The sequence below is a fragment of the Trichoderma asperellum genome, chromosome 2 (genome assembly GCF_020647865.1).
Source record: "Trichoderma asperellum chromosome 2, complete sequence".
In the NCBI taxonomy this organism is placed as follows: domain Eukaryota; kingdom Fungi; phylum Ascomycota; class Sordariomycetes; order Hypocreales; family Hypocreaceae; genus Trichoderma; species Trichoderma asperellum.
Window position 1 is genome coordinate 6742989 of NC_089416.1, and position 21059 is coordinate 6764047.

General features: G+C 47.1%; 7 protein-coding genes across 7 annotated transcripts; 1 reads left to right on the plus strand and 6 right to left on the minus strand.

Annotated features, from left to right (window-relative positions):
• Positions 1 to 2581: 2581 nt before the first annotated feature.
• Positions 2582 to 3327, minus strand: TrAFT101_004527 (uncharacterized protein). The gene is made up of 2 exons (XM_024909212.2): positions 3127 to 3327; positions 2582 to 3067 (listed from the first exon to the last, which is right to left on the minus strand). Exons 1-2 carry the CDS (start codon positions 3219 to 3221, stop codon positions 2695 to 2697), a joined length of 468 nt encoding a protein of 155 aa, XP_024765665.2. The 5' UTR covers positions 3222 to 3327; the 3' UTR covers positions 2582 to 2694.
• Positions 3328 to 3825: 498 nt separating this feature from the next.
• On the minus strand, positions 3826 to 4528 carry TrAFT101_004528 (uncharacterized protein). Its single transcript, XM_024901623.2, has 2 exons — positions 4238 to 4528; positions 3826 to 4140 (listed from the first exon to the last, which is right to left on the minus strand). The coding sequence occupies exons 1-2, from the start codon at positions 4443 to 4445 to the stop codon at positions 3977 to 3979; spliced, it is 372 nt and encodes a 123-aa protein (XP_024765664.1). The 5' UTR covers positions 4446 to 4528; the 3' UTR covers positions 3826 to 3976.
• A 536-nt stretch (positions 4529 to 5064) lies between these two features.
• Positions 5065 to 6856, minus strand: TrAFT101_004529 (uncharacterized protein). Its single transcript, XM_024902211.2, has 3 exons — positions 6140 to 6856; positions 5949 to 6083; positions 5065 to 5884 (listed from the first exon to the last, which is right to left on the minus strand). Exons 1-3 carry the CDS (start codon positions 6758 to 6760, stop codon positions 5219 to 5221), a joined length of 1422 nt encoding a protein of 473 aa, XP_024765663.2. The 5' UTR covers positions 6761 to 6856; the 3' UTR covers positions 5065 to 5218.
• A 1889-nt stretch (positions 6857 to 8745) lies between these two features.
• TrAFT101_004530 (uncharacterized protein) lies at positions 8746 to 9703 on the plus strand (the record flags this gene model as incomplete). Its single annotated transcript, XM_024898783.2, has 3 exons — positions 8746 to 9043; positions 9121 to 9374; positions 9443 to 9703. 3 exons carry the CDS (start codon positions 8746 to 8748, stop codon positions 9701 to 9703), a joined length of 813 nt encoding a protein of 270 aa, XP_024765662.2.
• Positions 9704 to 12600: 2897 nt separating this feature from the next.
• On the minus strand, positions 12601 to 16023 carry TrAFT101_004531 (uncharacterized protein). The gene is made up of 5 exons (XM_024898851.2): positions 15416 to 16023; positions 14192 to 15355; positions 14007 to 14117; positions 13749 to 13924; positions 12601 to 13692 (listed from the first exon to the last, which is right to left on the minus strand). The coding sequence occupies exons 2-5, from the start codon at positions 14561 to 14563 to the stop codon at positions 12681 to 12683; spliced, it is 1671 nt and encodes a 556-aa protein (XP_024765660.2). The 5' UTR covers positions 14564 to 15355; positions 15416 to 16023; the 3' UTR covers positions 12601 to 12680.
• Positions 16014 to 17588, minus strand: TrAFT101_004532 (uncharacterized protein). Its single transcript, XM_066127200.1, has 2 exons — positions 16271 to 17588; positions 16014 to 16122 (listed from the first exon to the last, which is right to left on the minus strand). Exons 1-2 carry the CDS (start codon positions 16517 to 16519, stop codon positions 16024 to 16026), a joined length of 348 nt encoding a protein of 115 aa, XP_065983309.1. The 5' UTR covers positions 16520 to 17588; the 3' UTR covers positions 16014 to 16023.
• An 876-nt stretch (positions 17589 to 18464) lies between these two features.
• TrAFT101_004533 (uncharacterized protein) lies at positions 18465 to 20972 on the minus strand (the record flags this gene model as incomplete). Its single annotated transcript, XM_066127201.1, has 2 exons — positions 18465 to 18878; positions 19092 to 20972. 2 exons carry the CDS (start codon positions 20970 to 20972, stop codon positions 18465 to 18467), a joined length of 2295 nt encoding a protein of 764 aa, XP_065983310.1.
• Positions 20973 to 21059: the final 87 nt, after the last annotated feature.

Below are 21059 nucleotides of genomic sequence, written 5' to 3' on the forward strand. Positions count from 1 at the left end.
CTTAATAATATGGGGCTGCCCTTCGGTCTATATTAGTGCTACAACTCTGTCTGTCACTTATCGGCTTTCAAGTGTGCGAGGAAAGAGTACAAATGGGCAAAAATTCCATTTTCGACTACAAGATGCTCTATAAGTAGGCCAGCCGTCACCAGTAAATGAGCTTTAACGATATCCAGGCGTCTGTAACGAAGAGAAAGATGGATGATGTGGCCATCGCTGATCGCTATACCAATTCAGAGGCCTGGATTCTAATCAAGAGAAATGCCTGAATCATCCTGACCAGAAGCTTAGCCAAGAAAGTTGGCGCGTCGAAGTGTGCGGAGAACCCAGGCCACATACCTAATAGGCATACGGAGAACATGAAGGCCAAGAAATGGGGACAATTTAACCTGGATAAGGGCTAACTAACGTTTGACATGTTAACCACAGGGATCTTTTCCTTCATAGCCGCAACGCTACCCCCAGATTCGGCATTCAGAAAAAAGTTCCTTGGAGAGCTGGATCGATCCACTCGTCGAGCGCCCTTTCGACCCATTGCATATAAGTAGACGCTCTTGGCATGCCAAGAGGAGCGACAAAAATCCCTTTCTTTTTTGCAGTGGCGAAATAGCGAGAGGAATATCCTACTGGATAATTCCTTGGCTGTTGACAAGGCCTGCGCATTTTGCACTGGCCGTAGTCGGCGCGCGCCTTCTTGTAGGACTGAAGAGCTGACATTTTCTTTGCCGTCAACATAGCGCCTGAGACAGTCAGTCTTGTGGGCATCTCAATCTGAGGAACAAAAGATACCATTTTTAATAACCCTTTTCATCTGCTTGGGATTACACCACCATCTTTCTAAGATGTCCTTGGCAAATGTTCTATAAACCACTGAGCTAATTCGAGCCCTCAACAGCCCGGTGCCCAATATTGGATTGTGACCTCGAGATTGATAGAACGCCAATGTGTACAATGCGATTTAATTGGCAGCCCTGAAAAATTCAATCAGCGCAGTATTCCTATTTGCAATATCTCTATATTTCCTCTCTACAAATTTTTAAATCGAAGGAGCCTTTTAATTGGCAATGGCTTAGGCTAAGACTTTGCTATCTCATAGAAAGGGTATCTAAATCATGGCGTGCCCACTCATTCCAATTGTTCCATACCACGTTAGCTTTATATAACTACTTTTTTACATCATTGGTAGTTAAGCTAATACAATAACAGCTAATTTTTCTTTTATTTCAATGGAAGAGTTAAACTAGACAGTTATCTTGCTCTGGGTTAGTCATTCAAGATGGCCGAGTCCTGGTTGCACCGCGAACAGCAGTGACAAGATCTACAGCCCAGACAATACATATTTCGAGGTTTGGAGACGGCAAGAATCGCCCAGTATGGATGAGACAGGTGTAAAAATAATAAAGCTCGGTTCCGTTCTCCAAGCAGCCCAACCCTACTGTTGCAGACAGCTACAAAGCTGAATCTTACATGGCAGACACCTTAGAGGCCAAGGTCCGACTTGCGTTCAAACTGCGATGACATCATAAACCAAGCAACAGAGCGTTCATCTGCTAAATATATGGATTATACAATCGAGGCACACACGAAATTTTGCTAGCAGGGAGCTGCGATTCGTCATTGCAATTGTCAAAGGTTTAGAACATAGCCAAGCATCTCATATTAGCCACTTCAGCAGCCATACTTCAACGTTTAGCTTTAGGAAAGAGACAATTGACTAACGTGTCCCTAAACCAACTAACTGCATATCATGTTGAAGAAAATTTACTCTGCCTTCGTAACAGTTGAGCGCTATTCAATCAAGTACCTTTGTTACATCACGTCTAAGGGTAAACAAACTGTATTCACCATTTATTCTTAAAAGTCATATACGCAATTCTCTCTCATTCAGTTACAACGTTTATAACAATTTTTCTGGCCACTGCACTTATTTTAATGTGATCATAATAGACTTAACAGCCAAATAGGATCTTGGCTTGCATTTATTTATATGCCTATATTTTCTTACGCTTCTATCGTTGCCGTCATCTTATATATACAAATACTATCTCTTTCAGTTTCACATACTTTACTTACCCTATTACTCGAGGGATTTCCTCTTAATTCTCTTCCGCTTGGTGCTCCCCTTTTTAGCCACCATCTCTATCGCTATTGTCATCACTTCAACTTCATAATTCTTCACGTAATATTTTCTTTTACTCATCATTTCTTTATCTTCGTCTACCTTAGTTTGGGGGTAGGAGAGGAAACTTGTAGAATAGCTGAGTCAGTATCCCCGAAGCGATGAGCTTATCCCCGAGGCCAATGCACCCCTAAGGCGCTAGAGATATTCTATCTGGGGCAACAGACGCCCGAAATGTTAAGCCCATTGCCCGTACGGGAGTTGGTATTACGTGGGAGCGGGAGCCGCTAATATGGCTAATGGTTATGGACGGTATATCCAGAAACTTGCCTGTTAGGCAAAAGAAAAACACGAAAGGTATGATCCCAAAAGTTAACATAACTCGCGATGGCTCTGTATAAACAATAATAATATTAAAACGTCTTTTTAATAAGAAGATTCAAGTTACAGACATACACTTCCAGAATCATCAGGTCATTAGTGTCGATGTTCGGCAAAGATCCTTTCATATAAACTGACCACGCAGGAACGAATACAAGTGTTTACGCAAGTACTCTTTCTTACGCTAATATTCTCTACCAGTGCTTCTCTGCAATATCCACAGTGTTCACATCAACACCGTCCTTGAACCACCTCTCTTCATCGCTAATCTTTACATCATTTCCACTCATCTGGCGCTTTCTCATAAGTCCATTCTCTGCAAAAGTCCAGTCCTCGAGGCCATACGTGCGCCACCACTGACTGGCTTCATCATACCACTCATACCAGAATTGCACTGCAATCTTGTTATCTGTGAAGGCAAAGAGCTCCTTTCGTAGGCGATAGCCATTCTCCCTCTTCCATTTATCTGTGAGAAACTGCTTAATCTCATCGCGGCCCGTCAGAAATGTGCTACGGTTACGCCAGATGGAATCCGGGGTGTACGCCATTTTGACGCCATCTGGGTTTCTATAACTCTTAGTAAGTAAAGCCAGTTGGAAGACAGGGGAAATATGGGGTATACAAACCTGGTGTTCCAGGCATCTTGGGCGGCCTTGACTTTAATTTGGGCCGTCTCTGCTGTGAATGGGGGGTATGGGGCTCTTCCTTCTTGCGCGGCCATTGTGAGCAAGGATGCAGTCGTGAAGAATTGCTTCAGTTGTTGAGTTGTACAATCAATGAAGAAGAAGCAACGCTTGGCATTCTACGCATGCTCTATTTATGTAAAATCTGAGTTTGCCTCTCTTTTCATTTATACTTCTTATCTAGCGCCGCAACTAAGGCAGCTTGGCCCGAATCTTCCAGCGCTATTAGTACAGCGTCGTAATATTTGCTTTAGCTCATCTAGCGTGGGTTACATCATTGAATGGCCGCTCTCTCTTTGCCAGCGGCACAGCAGCGGCATAGCTATCGGTGCGGTTGTCGGCAGTTATGGAGAACTTTGCGCCATTTCCGCGGTATCCGCCCGGAAACACAAATAACGTTAGCTATCGAATAAGATGAATAGGAATGCGCTACTTGCGCCGAATTGAAGAGTTTCAGCAATTGCATGTTACAATCCTAAAGGATAACATGATTCATTCCGTTAGAACTTTGGAACCACATATTGCACTTTCGGTACTTCGGTACTTCGTAGACCACTACTCTTTAGAAGCTGTTGCACGTAAAAGTCATAGTAAATATATCAAATGCAGAGACAAGTGGCTCCAAAGGAATTGTGAACTAGCGTTACAAGCTTCAATTGTTCTAAACATTCATCGCTAACTACTTATACAGCATAAGCTTAATGTAGCCCTCAAGGCTGCACGTTGCGTCATGTACAGCTTGATCAGTTTGATTACCCATTCCTATTCCCCCCATGTCATTTCAAAGTCGCCCTCATGCGGCAGTCAAAGTGCCGGCCTCAATGTTGTTGCCAATGGGGTCATGGATGAAAGAGGCGTAGTACTGAGGGTGGATTCCAGCTCGAATACCGGGAGCTCCATTGTCCTTTGCGCCCGCAGAAAGAGAGGCGGCGTGGAAAGCATCAACAGCCTTGGTATCTATAAATAAACAGTTAGTAGTCATATCAGTTGAAAGGATGCACAGAAAACTAGATGGGGCGAATATGTGAAGGAAGAATAATATCTTTTTACTTACCTGCTGCTAGGAAAGCGACGTGAGCGTAGCTGGACTTGTCGCTAGATTTCAGGACGAACTCAGGTCCGGCGGTGCCAAAGCCAACCATACCCTCTGGGAAACCGGGAAGTACGTTCAATCCGAGAGTCTTGAGGACATTGGTATAGAATTGAACAGTGGGGGCGAAGTCAGCCTGAGCGACCTTGACGAGAACGTGTCCGATAGGCATTATAGTTGTAGCGGATGAAGGTCTTAGACTAAGTTAAAAATGGAGATTTGGTGTTGTAATTGTGTTAAATTGTCTTGATAGAAGTTGAACGTTAGTTGTGTGTATTGTATTTCGATTCTAGAGGGGGATCGCTTCATGGTCTTATATACGCGACCCCAAGACGTTGCTCTTAGTCTAGTTCGAATAGATTTGCTTCATTATGCCCAGCACGGATGCTGATAAATCACAACTTCAGAGCGAGTACCCAAAATCTATCAATGATTACACATCTTTCATCACCAAATCCCACTTCAATACATTCAGTGGTATCACCAGTTGCTACTTCGCAGGCTTTCCGCCAGGATCCAGCTGAGTCGGAGAAGCCAGAATGGCGACGCTAATACCATTTAGGTAACCAGTACCCTTGTCATCTTCGGCTGGTTGGTCGGCAAAGACAGCGTTGGAAGAAATAGAGTAGGCACTAAACTTCTTGAAGAGGCTGGTACCCTGGTACTGAGAGTTGCTGAAGTGTTGCCTATTTAGAAGTTTCGGTATATATATGCATCTCCTCGTTGGAATCTTAAGATACAAAGCAATCGCTTATACAAGTCGTTGAACTAGTAATTGATAGTTAAGTCGTGGGGAATAGCCTATCCGTCACGATTACAATTACCTAGTTTATACTCCGTATACGTGAGTATAATTCAGCTTGATCTACCAGTAATGCTACAATATTATAAACAAGACGATCGCCTGATGAAAATATTCCAAATGCCTATTCCTTTCATATCGGATCAAGGTGTCTCCCAGTTCATCCTGCGGCACCAATCGGTGAAGACTTCTTTCGGCATTAGAAGATATCCGGTTGATGGCTCCAGCTGAGCATTTTCGTACCAGTCTTTCCACTTCGTTGCTGTAGATTGGGCAGTTCTTGCAACACTGAGCTTGATTGCCATGAAAAGTTCTGCCTGAGATTCGTTTGACAAATTTATCTTCTTTATCTGAAGGATGTTCGATGCATACTTCTGCGCCGTCTCTTCGCAGTAAGCATTCGCTATCGGGTCCAAAGAAAAGAGTAGTCGATTTATTACGATGGAGACAGCAAAGCTGAATCCGAGAGCCTCATGCTGCCTGTCTGTATCTATTGGCATATTAAAGCAGCCCGCCGCAGCTGACCCGAAATAGCTTTCTTGCCACTGCAAACATGCTAGTCGAAGTCGAAATAAATTGCTCATAACATCGTCAATCCAATAGTCAGGAGTATCGTCGCGAGTGACACAAATAATTTGCGTCGTTTTATGGAAATATTCCGGCACATGGCATACGTTGGTCAGTAGCGCTACAATTGGCTCACTCCTATCGGAAAACAGATTGTCGTTTGTAGGTATTGAGCGCAGCACCGCTTGCCATTCACCATCACTTAAGAAACAGCTCTGATTAACGTTGAGCGCGTCGTGAAACTAGATACATCGTTAGTAATCCAGATCCTACGCTAAATATATGCGGGAATGATGAGAGGGTTACAATTTGACCAACATGGGATAGCAGTAGTGCCTTCTCGAAGTCGCTCTGACAGCGTTCAGGGCCACGAAGTTTGATCAGTGCTGCTGCCCCTGTGGAGTGGTAGTTCCAAGCATCTTCCGTCGACATCTTCAACAGCTATGTAGTTCCGTAAGTAGAAATATTAGATATATTTGTTACGCGCATCAAGTTACCTCATATATTCCAAGTAGCTCTGTGGCACAGAGCACGTCTGGCCGAAGACGTGTGTCGGGAGACTGCAGCTCGGCTTGAAGAGCCGCCAGTGCTTCCGAGTAAAGCTTCAATATGCTACTGCATATCCGCTCCGATGGGGAAACAAGCCATTGCTGAGCTCTAGCGGTCACACATGCAGCAGCCTTGTCTAAGGCACCATTCTGCCCGATGCGGGCCGGAAGATAGTTCAAGTATGACCAATGCCGGCGGCCGAGAATATCGCTTAACATATCCGGTTTGCTTGCAAGAGAGCTTGCCGTCGCATAGCTAATGTGAAATGAGGTCAATTGTGACAGATCAAGAAGATCAAAGTTGTACTGCGCCCTCATTCTCTCGTACTGACAGCTCGGTAGGCTCGGTACGATGGCCCGAATTGCCTCCCAGGCGATATCTCTCTTTCCATTCCCTTTACCATAAAAGATTTCAGATGGATACTGTATCAGGTTATGCTGTCCATAACCGCCTCGTTTTCGTCTGGCATGGGCAGGTTTGCTCATAGCCTGCTTCCGTATAAGTTTCCTAGCCTGTTTATCATCGGGAAGCAGCCGATTAGTTGCCGTAATAAAAACAAGATCCGGCATGGTGTCTGTGTTGGCGATGAGGAATCAACTTTTACGAGTATACATAAGAGCCTTGCAGAAAAATACGGAGAATATCCGCTAGATTTAGAAAATTCGAAAAGAGTTCATGTTTAAGAGAGTTTCAGCCTTCAAGTGGCCATGAATGCCGACCGTCTAGTGTTCTTTGGGGAGCTCCACTTAAGAACTCGGATAAGGAAGCGAAGAGTGGCGTTGGATGCGGGGCAGCAAAATGACAAGGGTACTGGTGTCCATAACAGGAATGGTGTTTTACTTGTGGCCGTCGAGGGTAGAAGACTGATTAGTATATCGAAGACTCGAGATGGACCATGGCGAAAGCCAATACTTTTTCTACTTACAACCCCGAAATAATATTATGGAGAACCCTTGGTAATCGGTAGGATAATATGCAACCCTTCGTTTGGAATCATTCATATTCAGCCTCGGAAGGGCTCGATTCAGTTCCACAATCACTTACCCTGACGAAACCGGCTGCTTAATTGCTGTTTCGCCATAGCGGAAAGTGACGGCGCACAGAGCACAGTTTACAGGAGAGACAGACTTAGCTGCAACAGGTCATTTGTAGCTGACACGCTCTTGTTTCGAAATCAGACTTCCTTGTCAAACCAAAAGCAGGTTTCATTGTCATGGATTTCGAGAAGAGATAGTTATCAGAACATTGCTTCACACTATTCTATCACTAAAACGGACAATGGATGCGCAGCCAGTTCTTTCTGCTTCAACTCACCTATCTCCATCCCAGCAACATCTTCATTAATAGGGATTAGAACCTCACAATGATTATCGATCTTGAGTGGATGTATGCTTTGTCTGTGGAGATGTTTCACGCTCTCCTCCCCTCTCTCGCTCAACCTGACCCCCCTCTCTCAGAGGATTTCCCTTGCCGTGAAAATACGGCTGGGCCAGCAGTAATAGAGTCACAAAGCCTCAGGGTGGGTGATTCATGCCGCCGAACTCATTCCATCCACTTATCATAGTTGGTAGACGAGTAGGCACCTGTAAAACTTGCCGAGGCTGTGTATAGAGTCAAAGCTCTAAAAACTACTCAGAGAGCTTGCCAATCTTAAATCTAATAGAGAATAACACATTATAGTCTAGAAGCGGTATTCCATCGGCGTACATAGTAAGTTGAAGAGAAAATTGTGCTTAGGAGGCAGGGCTCGCCATGATAGTGTTCAGTTCTGAAGTTCTTTCCTATAGGCTTGATGATCACAGACCTTTCAAGAGTGTTGAAGATTATAACATCATCAACAGAATAGAGGCTATGAGACAACGGTTTTATCCAGCGTCGTTCAATCTCCCGGAGAAGCCAGCTCAGTAAATGGCTTAAAAGGGGAATAATCATAGGATCAAGCCAGTTAATGAAAAGTTTGGGTTGCATAATAAGTCCTGGGCATGCAACTTCAGGTAGTTATAGACCAGATCAAATTAGAGAAAGACATTGAAATATATAATCAACGCGTTGAATTAATGTGAAATTTAAGAATAACTGTGTAGCCAAAATAAACCAGTATTAAGGGGGGTTGGAAATTTCTTCACGGATATCCGTGAAGCTCACCATCGGCCGCTTTGTAATGCTGCTTTTGGCGGGGTATCTCAAGCGTTTATGCGGACCATTTTCCACTCCAAAAGCACTAGATGCGGGATACGGAAGAAGGATTGCGACAAATTCCGCCAGGGTCCATGTTATGCATTTGGCGAGCATTTTTATAGTAGCTTCATATTTCCGATGGCCAGTTAACTGGAATTGATGTGATGAAAACTGCAGTCGCCATTTGGAGTGCAAATAGGTGAAGTCATCGTTCACGGAGAGCCATGAATAGTACAGGAAATTTATAAGCATGTATTCTAAGTTTAATCTAAGCAATACTTCAGCTTCGACAGTTATATAAAGATCATTTCAAACGGTCTCCAAGCGAATTTTATTCACTCAGTATTGATATCTTTCAATTAGATTTGACGACAACATGACTGCAGAAACTCTCTCACTTGAAGGCAAGACTGCCTTGATCACTGGCTCGGGTAGAGAAAATGGCATCGGCGCTGCCATTGCCAGAGCTTTTGCCCGGAACGGTGCAGCTGTTGCAATCCACTATGTCTCGGAGAGCTCCAAGGTGCGGGCTGAGAAGGTTGCAGCAGACATTAGTCGGGAGTTTGGAACCAAAACTGCCGTTGTACAAGGAGCGGTGGAGAAAGCTAGCAATGCGGCGAAGATAGTCAAAGAAACCTTGGAAGGACTTGGCGCCTCCCACATTGACATTCTCGGTATGTACTTGAAAAAAAAATCAAGCTTTGTTAAATGAGACTTAGACAGACGTAGCTGACGATTAGCTGTGACCCAGTGAATAACGCTGGATATGGAAATCCTAAAAGTCTCCTGGAGGCAACGCCAGAATTGCTCGAAGCCGAATTCGGCATCAATGTCTTTGGCTCAGTTTACCTAACACAAGCTGTCATTGGACTAGGGAAAATGCCTAGAGGCGGGCGTATAATCAATGTCGGCTCTATTGCCTCAAAACTTGGTCCTGAAGTCAGTGCAGTCTACGGCGCATCAAAGGCTGCGCAAGACAGTCTCACGGCATCCTGGGCTGGCCAGGTGAGTTTTTCTTTTTGACAAGATTCCTATTCTCACAAGAATATACTGTTTCTAATGGCGAGTAATAGCTTGGCCGTAGCCGCGGAATTACCGTTAACACCCTTGCCCCGGGGCCAATCCTAACCGACATGTCGAAACCGTTCTTGGAGGCAACTGAAGGATCTTCAGCTGATTTGATGAAAGCGGTAGAGGCGGGGACGCGAGCTGAGGCACGAATTGGGACAGTTGAGGACATGGCCGACGCTGCGTTGCTCCTCGTTTCGGAGAAGAGCCGCTGGCTTACCGCTCAATGGATCTCGGTCAGCGGTGGAGTCACTGGGACTATGTAAATGGGCTTTCAGGCTGCCTTCTAAAATGGTCCGCTCAACCGAAGTAAAATCACGGCTACCCACGGGGTTTTGAAAGTTGTCTCTACCATACTATACGAGAGTAACCATAATATGGGCCAAATATAGTGAGATAAAATCGTGTTAAACTTATTCAAAGATATCTGGCCTTTCTTGCCGTTACCAGAGCTGACTATTGCGAGTCTGGAGTTTATTATCTCTTAATCCAGCGTAGTTGACGTTCCAAGTACGGTGCAGTGTTAACGTAGAATCATCCCAATCACGTCACTGTTGAAAATCACGATACTTGAATTATTCAGTGCTTTTGTAAATACTTAAAGTACACCATTGTGATTTGCTAAGAGATTGAAAGTTCCACAACAGTGATTAGGGGGTTTATTTACAGCTCTTAGACATGTGATTGTTATTGGAAGTGTAGTGGGCGCGACACGTGGTTCAGTTTCAGCTTCGAGGGCCAAATCAGCCAATCGTTACACTGGATAAGGTTAACGGTCAAGTATTTGATAGTGAAAGCGATACTTCGTATAAAATTGTGCCGAAACGCGAGAGATAGCCTTTGGAAAAGAGCTGTATGGAATTAGTTGAGCGGAGTTTAGGAAATATATGCGGACAAAGCTATCTAAAGATGGTATAACGACCCACATTATAATGCTACCGATCCCGCTAACTCGCACTTAAAAACGAGTAGGTTAGCCTAGCATTACTAAACTCCGGATTGCCATGCCTGGCAGATGGGAATTAATAAGCATAATTGTTGCACGGAACTCCGTGAAATGGATCTTAGGGGTAAACACGGTAAATTATACCTTCGGCATCCATACGGAATAAATGAATTCAGCAAAGTGCATTTCCAAGCACCAATAACACTAAGCCGCAAGATTCAACTGTAGCATCCGGTAACTGACAAAATGCACGAGGGGCAGAAACGAATACCTTCCAGCAACATTGAAGCAACCCGCCATTGTCCGCTATGTAAGAAAACATTCAATCAGGGTAGGGAATATCTGGAATCTCGTAAAATATTACTCCGTAGTTATGCTTATTTCTAAACACGCACTAATATCCATGTGTTAGAGTCCTCGTGCAAGCGGCACTACTACTACTGTCGCTCCAAACTTCCTGACACGAACAGATCTCGCAGGCGATCTTGCGCCGCATGCGTTCGAGCAAAAACTCGTTGCATCATACCTGAAGATACGAGCTCAGAGGCTTGCATTCGTTGCCGTGACCGGAGTGCCGAATGCGAGTTTTCTGTGGCAGCACAGCGAAAGAGGGAGTCTCGTGGAAGCGATGTAAGTGGTGCAACTCGCTCCGCGGATAAGCCTTCAGAGCCTCATGGGAGTACATCCTCTCTGGCCCTCATCAGAGGGTCCAGCCAATCTACAAACTTGGAAACCACCGCCTTTTCACAGGGCTCCGCTAATTCTTTGACCTCCCTCGGATGGTCAATGGAAAGCACGTGGGATGGTTTCAAAAATCCTGGCTTGTCTTTCGATACTCCACGGTTTGTTGAACTTGGTATCGAGCCTTTGGTTATTCCTTGGAGTGAAGGTGAAGAACCCTGCATAGTCGGGAGTGGCATATCTGCCTTGACACCATGGGATTTCTCTGGCCCTTTGTTGTTTAAACGTCGGACTTTTTCTAAGCCAAACCAAGGCCCCCTAGTGTCGTTGGCACTGCAGATATTGCGATCTTATCCCTTTATGATACTCCGAAAAGCCGCGCTGCCGCCGTTTATTAACCCTATGCAAGTCTCGTGGGCTGAGACTAGAATTGGCCCGCGACAACAGGTCAGTTGATGCGCTTGCCCACCCTCATATCCTTACACGCTTGTTATCAGCAAAGCTGAGCCACAGCTTGTAAATATCATAATCAAAATCCCCCATTTATATATTCGGAAATTCTCATGAATAATGTATTCCTACTAATATTTCCTCATTGAGCAGTCCTTACTTACGTGTATGAGCCTGGTGTCGCTGTTCAAATCTCGAACTGATTCCAGCAGGAATCTTGTATGGAGGCTTATCAAGCTTGAGCAAGAAAAAATACTTTCCAAGGTATGCGTCAGCTGTTGTTATTTTGAATTTAGGAATAACCATTACTAGCATGCGGAGTTCGATAAATGGGAGCTCCTGGCTGCTTTCCAAGCCCTGCTCGTATACTGTCTGCTGCGCATCCAGGATGTGCCGGTGAACAATGACGGCTTCGAAGCCGCCCTTCTCACTACCGTGAATGTAAGTACAATTTCTCCCTAAATCTAATATGCTCTCTGCTCTGACGACCATGAAAGCTTGTATTCATTGCTCTAATGTCGTCGACCGGGGGAGTCCGTAAGTCAGAGCTTCCCGATGACCCCGGCGTAACCTGGATGGACTGGATCTTCAACGAATCAAGGAGACGGTGAGCACTCCTGTCAACATATTATTGCCGTTTTAAATATAATTCATGCTGACCCACCGGGAAGGACGGTAATTATCTTTCAAATCCTCAATATTTTAATTGAGATGTCAACTGAGGTTTCTTCTTTTCCTGGTTGCGGCTTCGTTCTTATACCCCTCGCAAACAGTGCGACTCTATGGAATGCAAATTGTATTGAGGAATGGCAAAAAGAATTCGAAATCTGCAGTAAGGAGCGGAAAGTGCATGGCCTCTTGCGAACGGGAGTGTTGATGAAGATTCTGTTACCCAATAACTGCTTTGTACTCGAGTCGGTGGAGTGGGAAGACTGGAGGGGAGAGGTTGGTGAGATAGGAACACTCGTGATGATTGTGGGGGCGTTGTTGACTCCAACAAGAAATTGATTGTTCGCTGAGCTCTATCGGTAGGCGGCGATTGCGCCGGGTGGGTTGCAAAGCAGGAAGGCTGAATGTAATATTCACCTTTTTTCTTCTTTGGGTTATTCAGTATAGTATTAGTTATTATAAATATGATACACAGAGACTCTGCAATAGTAGTCTCCTTATTCGTCTACTTTTATATAGTATAAACCGCTTCTCCCTTTAACGTAACTCACTCTCACCCCATCCCCAAGCCTCTCGAATATCCTCTTTTCGCACGTCGTCCGGCTACTTCCGCTGTTATCCAGCTTCCACAGCAAAGGCTGCAGTGTAGCCGCCAAGCCAACACAGCTATGGTCCCTTATCGTTACCTTGCTCGCAATCACGGCCGCAATCACCGCCAGCAGCAGCTGCAGCCCGACCGTCAAACCCAAGATTATATGTACATACGTCCAGCTGGTGATGTCCAGCTCGATGCCCTTCAAGGGCAGCAATCCCGTGGCGTTGATATTTGTGTTGACTTGCGCCGTGATAGCAACGACACCGACAGCAAAGGATGCCATAAGCTGACCCATACCGGTATTATTGCCTCCTTGGGGTCCTCCGTAGTAAGATTCAGCTGGATAGCTCTGGAACTGGAAGTGCCTGGTGCTGTTGAAGCTGACTCCGATGGTCGAAGCGCCGTAGCCCTGTAGGGCGATGGCTGAGGCGGCCAAACTGGTTACGTTGACGCCGACATCCTGTAACGGGTTCTGGACATTAGTAACCGGCCCTATGGTGACGTTGCAGTTGTAAAACCACGGATCTGTTGCCGAGGCTTCAAACGCCAAGACATGCCCCCACGTCGGCCCGGACCCACGATCGGGATCTACCATGAAGGTTGTTTGCGATCCTCCATTCTGAGCGGGAATCGTTAGCTGGGTCTTGTTTGCGTTGTCAATGGTAATTGTGCGCTGTGTCCCATCTCCCCCCTTGAGAACCCTCCAACTCTGACATGTTGCCTGCGTAGATATCGATCGGTTCGTCGCCACCGACTGGTAGTAATCCAGGTTATCTGGTGTTGCTTCGTAGAAGACATAATAGCATGAATCCAAGTCACAATACATCAAATCTCCATCCGAGTTAAAGAGACTTCCGGCCTTGGGCATCTCATCGATGTCGCCGAATCCGTATGCAAGAGCGACAAGGCCATAGCTGAGTTTTCAATATTAGCCACGACAGCCTTCACGCCCCCACGTTCATATACTCACTTGTTTGCAGTGTATCTCAGAGCACTGATGGCTTGTGAATTAGACGATAGAACTTTGCCGGTCTGGATATTGCTCATGTCTGGTATGGCGACAATCCCAGGTGTGGTCACGGCGATTGTATCGGCCGAGTTAATGTTGTAAGTCAGGCCAAGCGTCGCGACAGCTATTTGCGAAGCCTAAATGAAGCCGTCACAATTAGCTCAAGTGTCCAAAAAACCATGCTTCATCTAAAAGCAAGAATTAGAGCATATTACTTACCACGTTGACCAAAACCCAGAACAAAACATACACCCTCACCCAGTGCCGACGCGTCACATAGCCCAGTTGGAAGAGACAGCTAAAACTTTCGCTCTGCAGGATATAATCGGCCTTTGGACGTTGAAGAGGCTCAAAATTAGCAAGGTCCCTGTGTTATGATCGTGGCGCAGCTCAACGTTGCCTACCTCTCTCGGCATCCACTCGTACCAACTCAGAACCCACCACCTCAACTCCCTCACGAGATGTTTCAAAGAACTCGCAATATTCAAACCCAGCGCGATAGACAGCGCAATAATCAGCGTGTTGAACTCCTTCTTCTTATTGCTGATCATGGCCGCCTTCCGCGAATACCGCCACAACACCAAGTACGTCCCCATTACCAACACCGCCGTCATAAACCATCGCACCAAGCACGCAAAGAGCAGCCGCTTCAGCTGATTCCTGCGCTTGAAGTACTCGTTGGAGAAACTGTCAGTGCGGCCATCGCTGCGCCAACTGTCGCTGCGCCAGCTCAACAGCGAGGGCGGGATTTTCATAGCTGTCACTGCCGTGCGCATCTTGGATGCGTGTTTTCCCTCAACCGGAGCGCCCGCACTCACTGGTTGAAATCGGTTACATATTCGTGTGGACTCGACTCGATGATAGTTGGCGGCAGCCAATTTATGAGAGTAGCTTTACTTTGTCTCTCTTCTGTCTCGAGACCGGCATCTGCCAATTTTGAAACAGGAGTTCACACGTGAAGCAGCTGGAGTAGAAAAATAGAATGAAACCAGACAGATTCACTTCCAGAATGTGTTTTTGTCAAGCTGAACCGTTAGAGTTCAGGCGGCACCTTTACAAAACCATACTAGCACCCTGATACTAGCAGCTCTCTGAACCACAAAAAAATTGTTCGAGCAACAAAAAGGAAGGCCCCGTAGTTCCAGACAATCTGCCCCATTCTAATTTTGAGCCTCAAGTTGGTTGAGACACGGCCTTCTTTCTCTCTCCAGTGGTATTTTTCATTTCATTTCGGCATGGCTCATAAGTCTTACTCATTTGCACAAGAATTGTGGCAGTGCTCGTTTGGAGCCATACTTGATGTGGACTCGTAACGAATCGCGATAACCGTAGGGCTAGCCATTCTAAGTCGCCGAAGAGCGTATCCCCCTGGTTTTGTGAGGATAGATTCGGCAGATTTCCGCCGTGATGTAAAAGCTTGACTTCTTGTTTTTATTGTGCTGTTGAGAGCTGCTGCTAGCTATGCAATTGATTGTGGTGTGCTGCATAGCTCTCGCCACACACATAAGGTTATCCTTAGAGGATGAGCAATGTGGCGAATTGGTTCCCTTCGCACAATTAAGTAACAACTGGTCCTTCAGTCAGTACCCAGCACAGTGTTATCTTGCGGAAATGAATTGAGGCCTCACAAAGACCCTATAATAGTGTAGGCAGTCATCGCACGGGCCAGCAACCAAGTCAAGTCATCGGCAGCACCGTCACGCCGTTGCGTTCCATCGTCTTTTACCGGCACGGCCCAGATTTCCTGATCAAACTTGGCTCAGAATATCTTCTCCATTATTCCTTAGCTAATCAAATATCCAATGACCATCTTCGTTTTAGAGCGTATTTGGTTCCGGAGGCCTGAGAGGCTCCTGTTTAACTCTTTGTGTCCATTCCATCACCGTTTCGACTTACAAAAAAACACGACACGGTTCTGTAAAATAGCTCATCCACGTCATTCCGTCATAGTTCATTCATATCCCATCAAGGCAACTATTCAACGCTGTCTCGGGGCCTTTTTTTCTTTTTTTCCCTTCTCTATTTATATACCGTGAAATATCACGCCACATAACAATAGTCTAGAGCCCAACGGCACTTGCAAGCCAATTGGCGGCATCAAGAGTCCCGCTCAAAATACTAACGAACCCCCCCTTGGCCAAGCTGAGCATAGCTTCTACCAGAGAATCTAGCTTGAGACACTTCCGCTCCAGCGGAGAAAACAGCATCGGCGATGTTGTCAAACTCAACAGCACTATTACGCATTCACGCAGCGCCGCGGAGTAACTGAGCGGTATTTCTCCTTCTCTTTCAGTCTTCCATGATGCGTATTTGCCTCTCGTTGGCGCAATTGAGCCTGCAGTTGGCATATGCGTCAGCACCCAGTTATGCATCTTGAAAAAAAGCAAGCACGCAAAAGAAAACAACTGAAGGAAAAGGGTCCAGTTGTCCCCCGTACAACGGCCGGTGGCCAAATGCGACGCAATAACTTGAAATGTACATACTACTGCACCACCGCACCAAGATCCATGTTCACGATGCACGACCCTCTCAATCAAGAATCTCGTCTCCACAGACATGGGCCCATTCCTCTCTCCACAAAGCTCATATAAGGTGCTTTTTCGCTGTTCTCCATCCCTACCCAGGTCGACAGAGCACGGAGCACGGGAAGCACTGAGACACACAGATTCGTCCCTCCACCAGGCAAAATGGTCCAGTCGCAGCATCTCCGTAGTACCCAAAAAAATCTTCATCGCTTAGTTACCTAGCTTCTAATCTGTCCATCTACTCCATAAATCCTTTCGCGATCCTTCCATCTCCATCTTTCCCGTTATCACTGTCATCCATTCACGCCCCCCTTGACTTGGCCTCATGTATGTACATGTACTCTACTCGTATCCTCGTTATCCATACCGTCATGCATCTTACACGTACCCGCCTCTTCACATACACTCCCCTAAAAAATACTTGTATGTATATGAAATACTACTACCACTAAAACAATACCAGTAAAATCAATAAAAGGGCCCCCTCCCCCCCCATCGTCAGGCATCAAGACGTAAGCAACCTTATAAAAACAGCCACTCCTCTCTCAACACATGTTCCCTCTTCCCCCTTCTCATGCACATCCGCCCAAATGCACGACGAATGCACGTCGGTCGCTTGCTTGCTTGCTTGCTTGCGTTCTGCCGTGCTTCACTCCTCTCTCATACGAGAAGCTCTCTCCCCTAGCCTAGAGAGAGCCGCTCCCTCAACTCAAGTTTCTCATGTCATACTTTTGTTATAGCCAGTTCCCTCCGTCTTCCAACCTCGTCCGATAGGTTCGATGAGACGGAGGAAAAGTAAGAATAAAGATTATACGCCCTGAGATGAGATATTGAGATGCATATCACGGCCGCAGCGAGGAGGGAACAGAAGCACTGCCCAATCCCAGTCCATGGCTTGACTTTCATGCACGTACTTCGCCCCCCGCAAAGTTGCCGAGCTCGTCGCCGCCAGTGCTTACAAAATGCTTTCCTCTGAATGACAACGATGGGAGAGATGCCGAATAGCGGATATGTTGCCTCCCTTCTAGACCCTGCCAAGCATGTACAACTCCGTAGTGAACATGGTGAACTACCGAAAGGCCAGGATCTAAGGCTCCAGCTGGGGTTTTGCTGGCAGTGGTCCTCACGCCACGTCCCCCAGGCAAAGGCCGCCACCAAGTGGGCCGTCGACTATCCATGAGAAAAAGCCAAGTCTGCCATGCAGCATGGACAGGTCATCACATGGAGTCACATGTAACCATAATTCACACGAGGGACACAGCATACCACAAGGGCGTCGTAATTGAGGAGCATAATATCTTTTTTTTAATCTAGGCAATTCCATTTATGTCTGATCTCTTTGTAGTAGTAGTAGTACCAGAATGCCTTTTGAACCAATTGAATCAATACCATTAGCAACCGACTTTTCCTTTCCCGTTTCCAGCCTGCTCGTAGTAGCCCAATGCACCCTGGACCTAAGCACCAACCCGTCGGCCGCCTTTCAGTCCATTTCCTAAACAACAAATGAGAGCATCGACAAGTCATTATCAAATCGCCTGGTCCGCTTGTTCATAACGGTCTGGAGCCGTAAGAGACGTATAGAGCAAAGTGAAGAAAAAAGAAGAAAAAAAAACAAATAGGAGATAACCACAAAGGAGAGATAACCGTAGTGGCAAAATTACTCCAATGCAAGACCTGTCATGAACCGAACCCAGAGCGCAAAATAAAACAAGAGCAGAAAAAGAAATGAGAGCCAGTTTTCCATATGCCCTTATGAGCGCCAAGCGAAAAGCAAAAATAGCAGAATCCCTGTCGTATGTGACCAAACTCCAAAAGCTAAAAACACAAAGCCGAAAAAGCAAATAAAGGAAATATAGAAAAAAAGAGTTCTCGCTTTAGTTGTTGCTGTGAATAAGAGAAGCCAAGGCCGCAAAAGCGAGTCCTAAAAAAATGTTTGCTGATAAAAAGCGACGAGGCCATGTTTGTAAGAGCCTCTCATTGTTAAACCAGGGGCATTGTATTGCTTTGTCAGCTGTCCAAACCCAAAAACCAGTTGTAAAAACTTTGTGTTCAACCTTGAGTGAAAAAAAAAAATAATAAAACCCTCGCGTTAAGTGAGGAATATCCTGCATATCGCAGCTGTCCTCATCCGATAGCCGCTGCCAGTGGTCATCTAGCCTCGGATGGCGGTTGCGGTATGAGGCTCTCCGCCCCAGCGAAATCGCTGTTGAATCATCTGCTGGGCAAAAAAGGGAGCATCAGTTGGCGACGTGGAAAAGGATGGCGATGGCGATCTCATATGAGGCATCGACTTGGGAGCCGACGGCTGGTCCCTGCTGATGAGGACAGAGGACATGGAGTCGAGGGCAGACGAGTTCGATGCCGCGAGATAGTCGGCGGTCAACGGCCTAGTAAGTTTCATATCAACGGGGTGATGATGAAGGCTGTGATGAGCCGCAGGGCCGGCATGGTGAAGAGGGCCGTGAGGAACTACTGCAGAAGACACCGTTGTCGGGCTAACGCTCTCGTTCTCATCGGCCTTGGTCGTGCCATTAGTCGCAGCCGCGGGGGATGTCTTCGAACCAAACTGTAAAACGAAAAGAAAAACCAAATGTCAGCTACCAATTCCCATCCCATTTTTTTTTTAAGTTTTATATTTTTCAGACGTTCCAGCCCATGTCACTTCCAGCCTCTCCCGTTTTCGTTGCGTTGAACTGCACGAGTTCCTTGTAACCAACTAGATTGCGGCAGGCGGCTGGGGCGGCTGGGGGACACTGAAGTGGTCTCCGGGGGTACGTACAAAGCAGTATTTACTGACGAGCTCCTCATATGAGGAGCTAGAAAGGCCGAGGCCAAGGCCAACACCGGGCGAAGGGGCGGCGGCGGCAGCGGCAGCAGCAGCAGCAGTGGACTGGCTGGACGCCGCAGCAGGCGGTGTGCTCAAGGGAGGGCCAAAGTTCATGGGGCTCGGGCTATCGCGGACATTCCTCTTCATATACAAAGCGTCCCTGTCCTTGCTCGCAGAATCCTTGGCAGCCTGGACGGCAGCACTCAGTGAGGCACCAAAATCATAACGGTTGGCAAAGGCCAGTCCACTGGGAGCGGTCAGGCCCAAGCCCTTGGAAATGTTATCACTAGCCAAGTTGCTAGTTGACTTGGTCTTGAGGCGGAGGCCGGGAGTGTTGGACTCGCCCAAGTAGTCGAGATGGTCATCAAACTTAAACTTTGGTTTCTTATCAAAATCATCAAACGAAGCAGGCATCTGCAGAGACCGGCCGGCGGCCGCAGAGTTCTGCTTCCGGTTGCTTCGCGGCAGACTGCTAGTCGACCGCGATCCAGCACCTTGGAAGGAGTTCTTACCATTCTGTGGCTTGAACTGCTTTCGAAAGTCAACCTGGAAGTTGGAGTTGTTGTTGCTGTCCCAATACTCCTGGCCATTGACGTTGTAGCGAACGCAAAAGTACAATGTCTTTGTCTCCAGGTTAGTGGTGTCCGACAGCTTGATGGAAAAGGTGAAGCGATCTTGGCTGATACGAGTAACGACGGGGCGGATCTCGTGGCTGAACTCAGCAACAACTTCCGACGTCGTCTTCCAGTAGTCCAATGTAAACCGGCAGACAACAGTCTTGTGGAAGGAGATGTTGGAGACAACAACAGAGCCCATCATCGACTTTTGATCCGGAGAGAGCCAAACTCTCTCTACACGAACAGGCTGCTCTCGTCTCTGGAGGGAGTCATGGGGGAAGTTGTTTGTGATCAGCTGCCAGTCAAATGGCGGCGATCGAGAAACAGGGCCCCTTTTCTCACCCCCAGGGAAGGGATACTCAGCATCGCTTTCATAGTTCTCCACTGGCGACGAGCCTGCACTGACGGCAAGAGGTCGATCAACCTGAAGGAAGTGGCGGATGTGCTCCAGATGGGAGTCAAAATGGACGGCCTTGGCAAACACGGGGGTACCAGGCATGCTCGAGGGCCGCTTGTAACCCCGCAGAGCCGGTCGGACCAGCTCGCCAGACTTCTTGCGTACCATGGGAGGCTTCGGCCGCATGTCATCTTCAGAGTCCTCCGAGACAGTCTGGGAGTTCTCTGCAGACGTCATGATGGCAGACGCATCGGGATCGGTAGCAGATCGAACATGGCCTTTTCGACGCTTAGGAAGCTCGCTCAATGTCATGGCACTGAAGCTAGTGTGTATCATGCTCCGAGGAGTAGCATCGTCATCGAGGCTTAGTCTCGATTCTTTGCTTGGGGGTGACGGCGTCCGGGGTTGAGGGATCTGGCTGACAGCATCCCTAAGCTTCCCCAGCTTCCTTCCCCGAATTTCCGGACGGCTGTCATCCTCGCTATCGGATGAGGCTGAGTCGGGCGGGGAGATGATGGCACCATTTGGGATGCCTCGATCATCAGTCACCGGCGGGGGGGACTTGCGCAAGCTCGCGCTCACAGGAGGGTTACCAGCGTTCTTGACTTCGTCGGAGGATCCATAGGGGGGAGACGGCGTAGCGTGAGCCTCAGTGTTGGACGGTGTGGCAGACGGCGTTCGACGATGCTTGCTGAGGTATGAGGCGGAACGAGGCAGCGAAGGCTTCGGGCCTGAAGTGATTGATGATCGTCGGCTCACATCCGGTGAAACGGTCGCTGAGGAGGCGGGGGATCGGTGGGAGGGCGGCGTGTAAGGCATTCCCAGAACTTAGGCCGGGGGAAACTCTGGGGGGGAATAAAGGCTTCTCTGTTACTGAAATGAAAAATGCGGTTTGAAACGGGCCGT

Excerpts from the sequence above, each read along its gene's own strand:
- TrAFT101_004527 (XM_024909212.2), bottom strand. The coding sequence starts at position 3,221 with ATGGCCGCGCAAGAAGGAAGAGCCCCATACCCCCCATTCACAGCAGAG. Across the intron at positions 3,068-3,126 it reads CAAGATGCCTGGAACACCAG|AAACCCAGATGGCGTCAAAA; the intron begins GTTTGTATACCC and ends TAAGAGTTATAG.
- TrAFT101_004528 (XM_024901623.2), bottom strand. The coding sequence starts at position 4,445 with ATGCCTATCGGACACGTTCTCGTCAAGGTCGCTCAGGCTGACTTCGCC. Across the intron at positions 4,141-4,237 it reads CGTCGCTTTCCTAGCAGCAG|ATACCAAGGCTGTTGATGCT; the intron begins GTAAGTAAAAAG and ends GTTTATTTATAG.
- TrAFT101_004529 (XM_024902211.2), bottom strand. The coding sequence starts at position 6,760 with ATGCCGGATCTTGTTTTTATTACGGCAACTAATCGGCTGCTTCCCGAT. Across the intron at positions 6,084-6,139 it reads AGCTACTTGGAATATATGAG|CTGTTGAAGATGTCGACGGA; the intron begins GTAACTTGATGC and ends GGAACTACATAG. Across the intron at positions 5,885-5,948 it reads TATCCCATGTTGGTCAAATT|TTTCACGACGCGCTCAACGT; the intron begins GTAACCCTCTCA and ends CGATGTATCTAG.
- TrAFT101_004531 (XM_024898851.2), bottom strand. The coding sequence starts at position 14,563 with ATGCGCACGGCAGTGACAGCTATGAAAATCCCGCCCTCGCTGTTGAGC. Across the intron at positions 13,925-14,006 it reads TCTGGGTTTTGGTCAACGTG|GCTTCGCAAATAGCTGTCGC; the intron begins GTAAGTAATATG and ends GGCTTCATTTAG. Across the intron at positions 13,693-13,748 it reads CTGAGATACACTGCAAACAA|CTATGGCCTTGTCGCTCTTG; the intron begins GTGAGTATATGA and ends TTGAAAACTCAG.
- TrAFT101_004532 (XM_066127200.1), bottom strand. The coding sequence starts at position 16,519 with ATGAAGATTTTTTTGGGTACTACGGAGATGCTGCGACTGGACCATTTT. Across the intron at positions 16,123-16,270 it reads CTTGGTGCGGTGGTGCAGTA|GCTCAATTGCGCCAACGAGA; the intron begins GTATGTACATTT and ends TGCCAACTGCAG.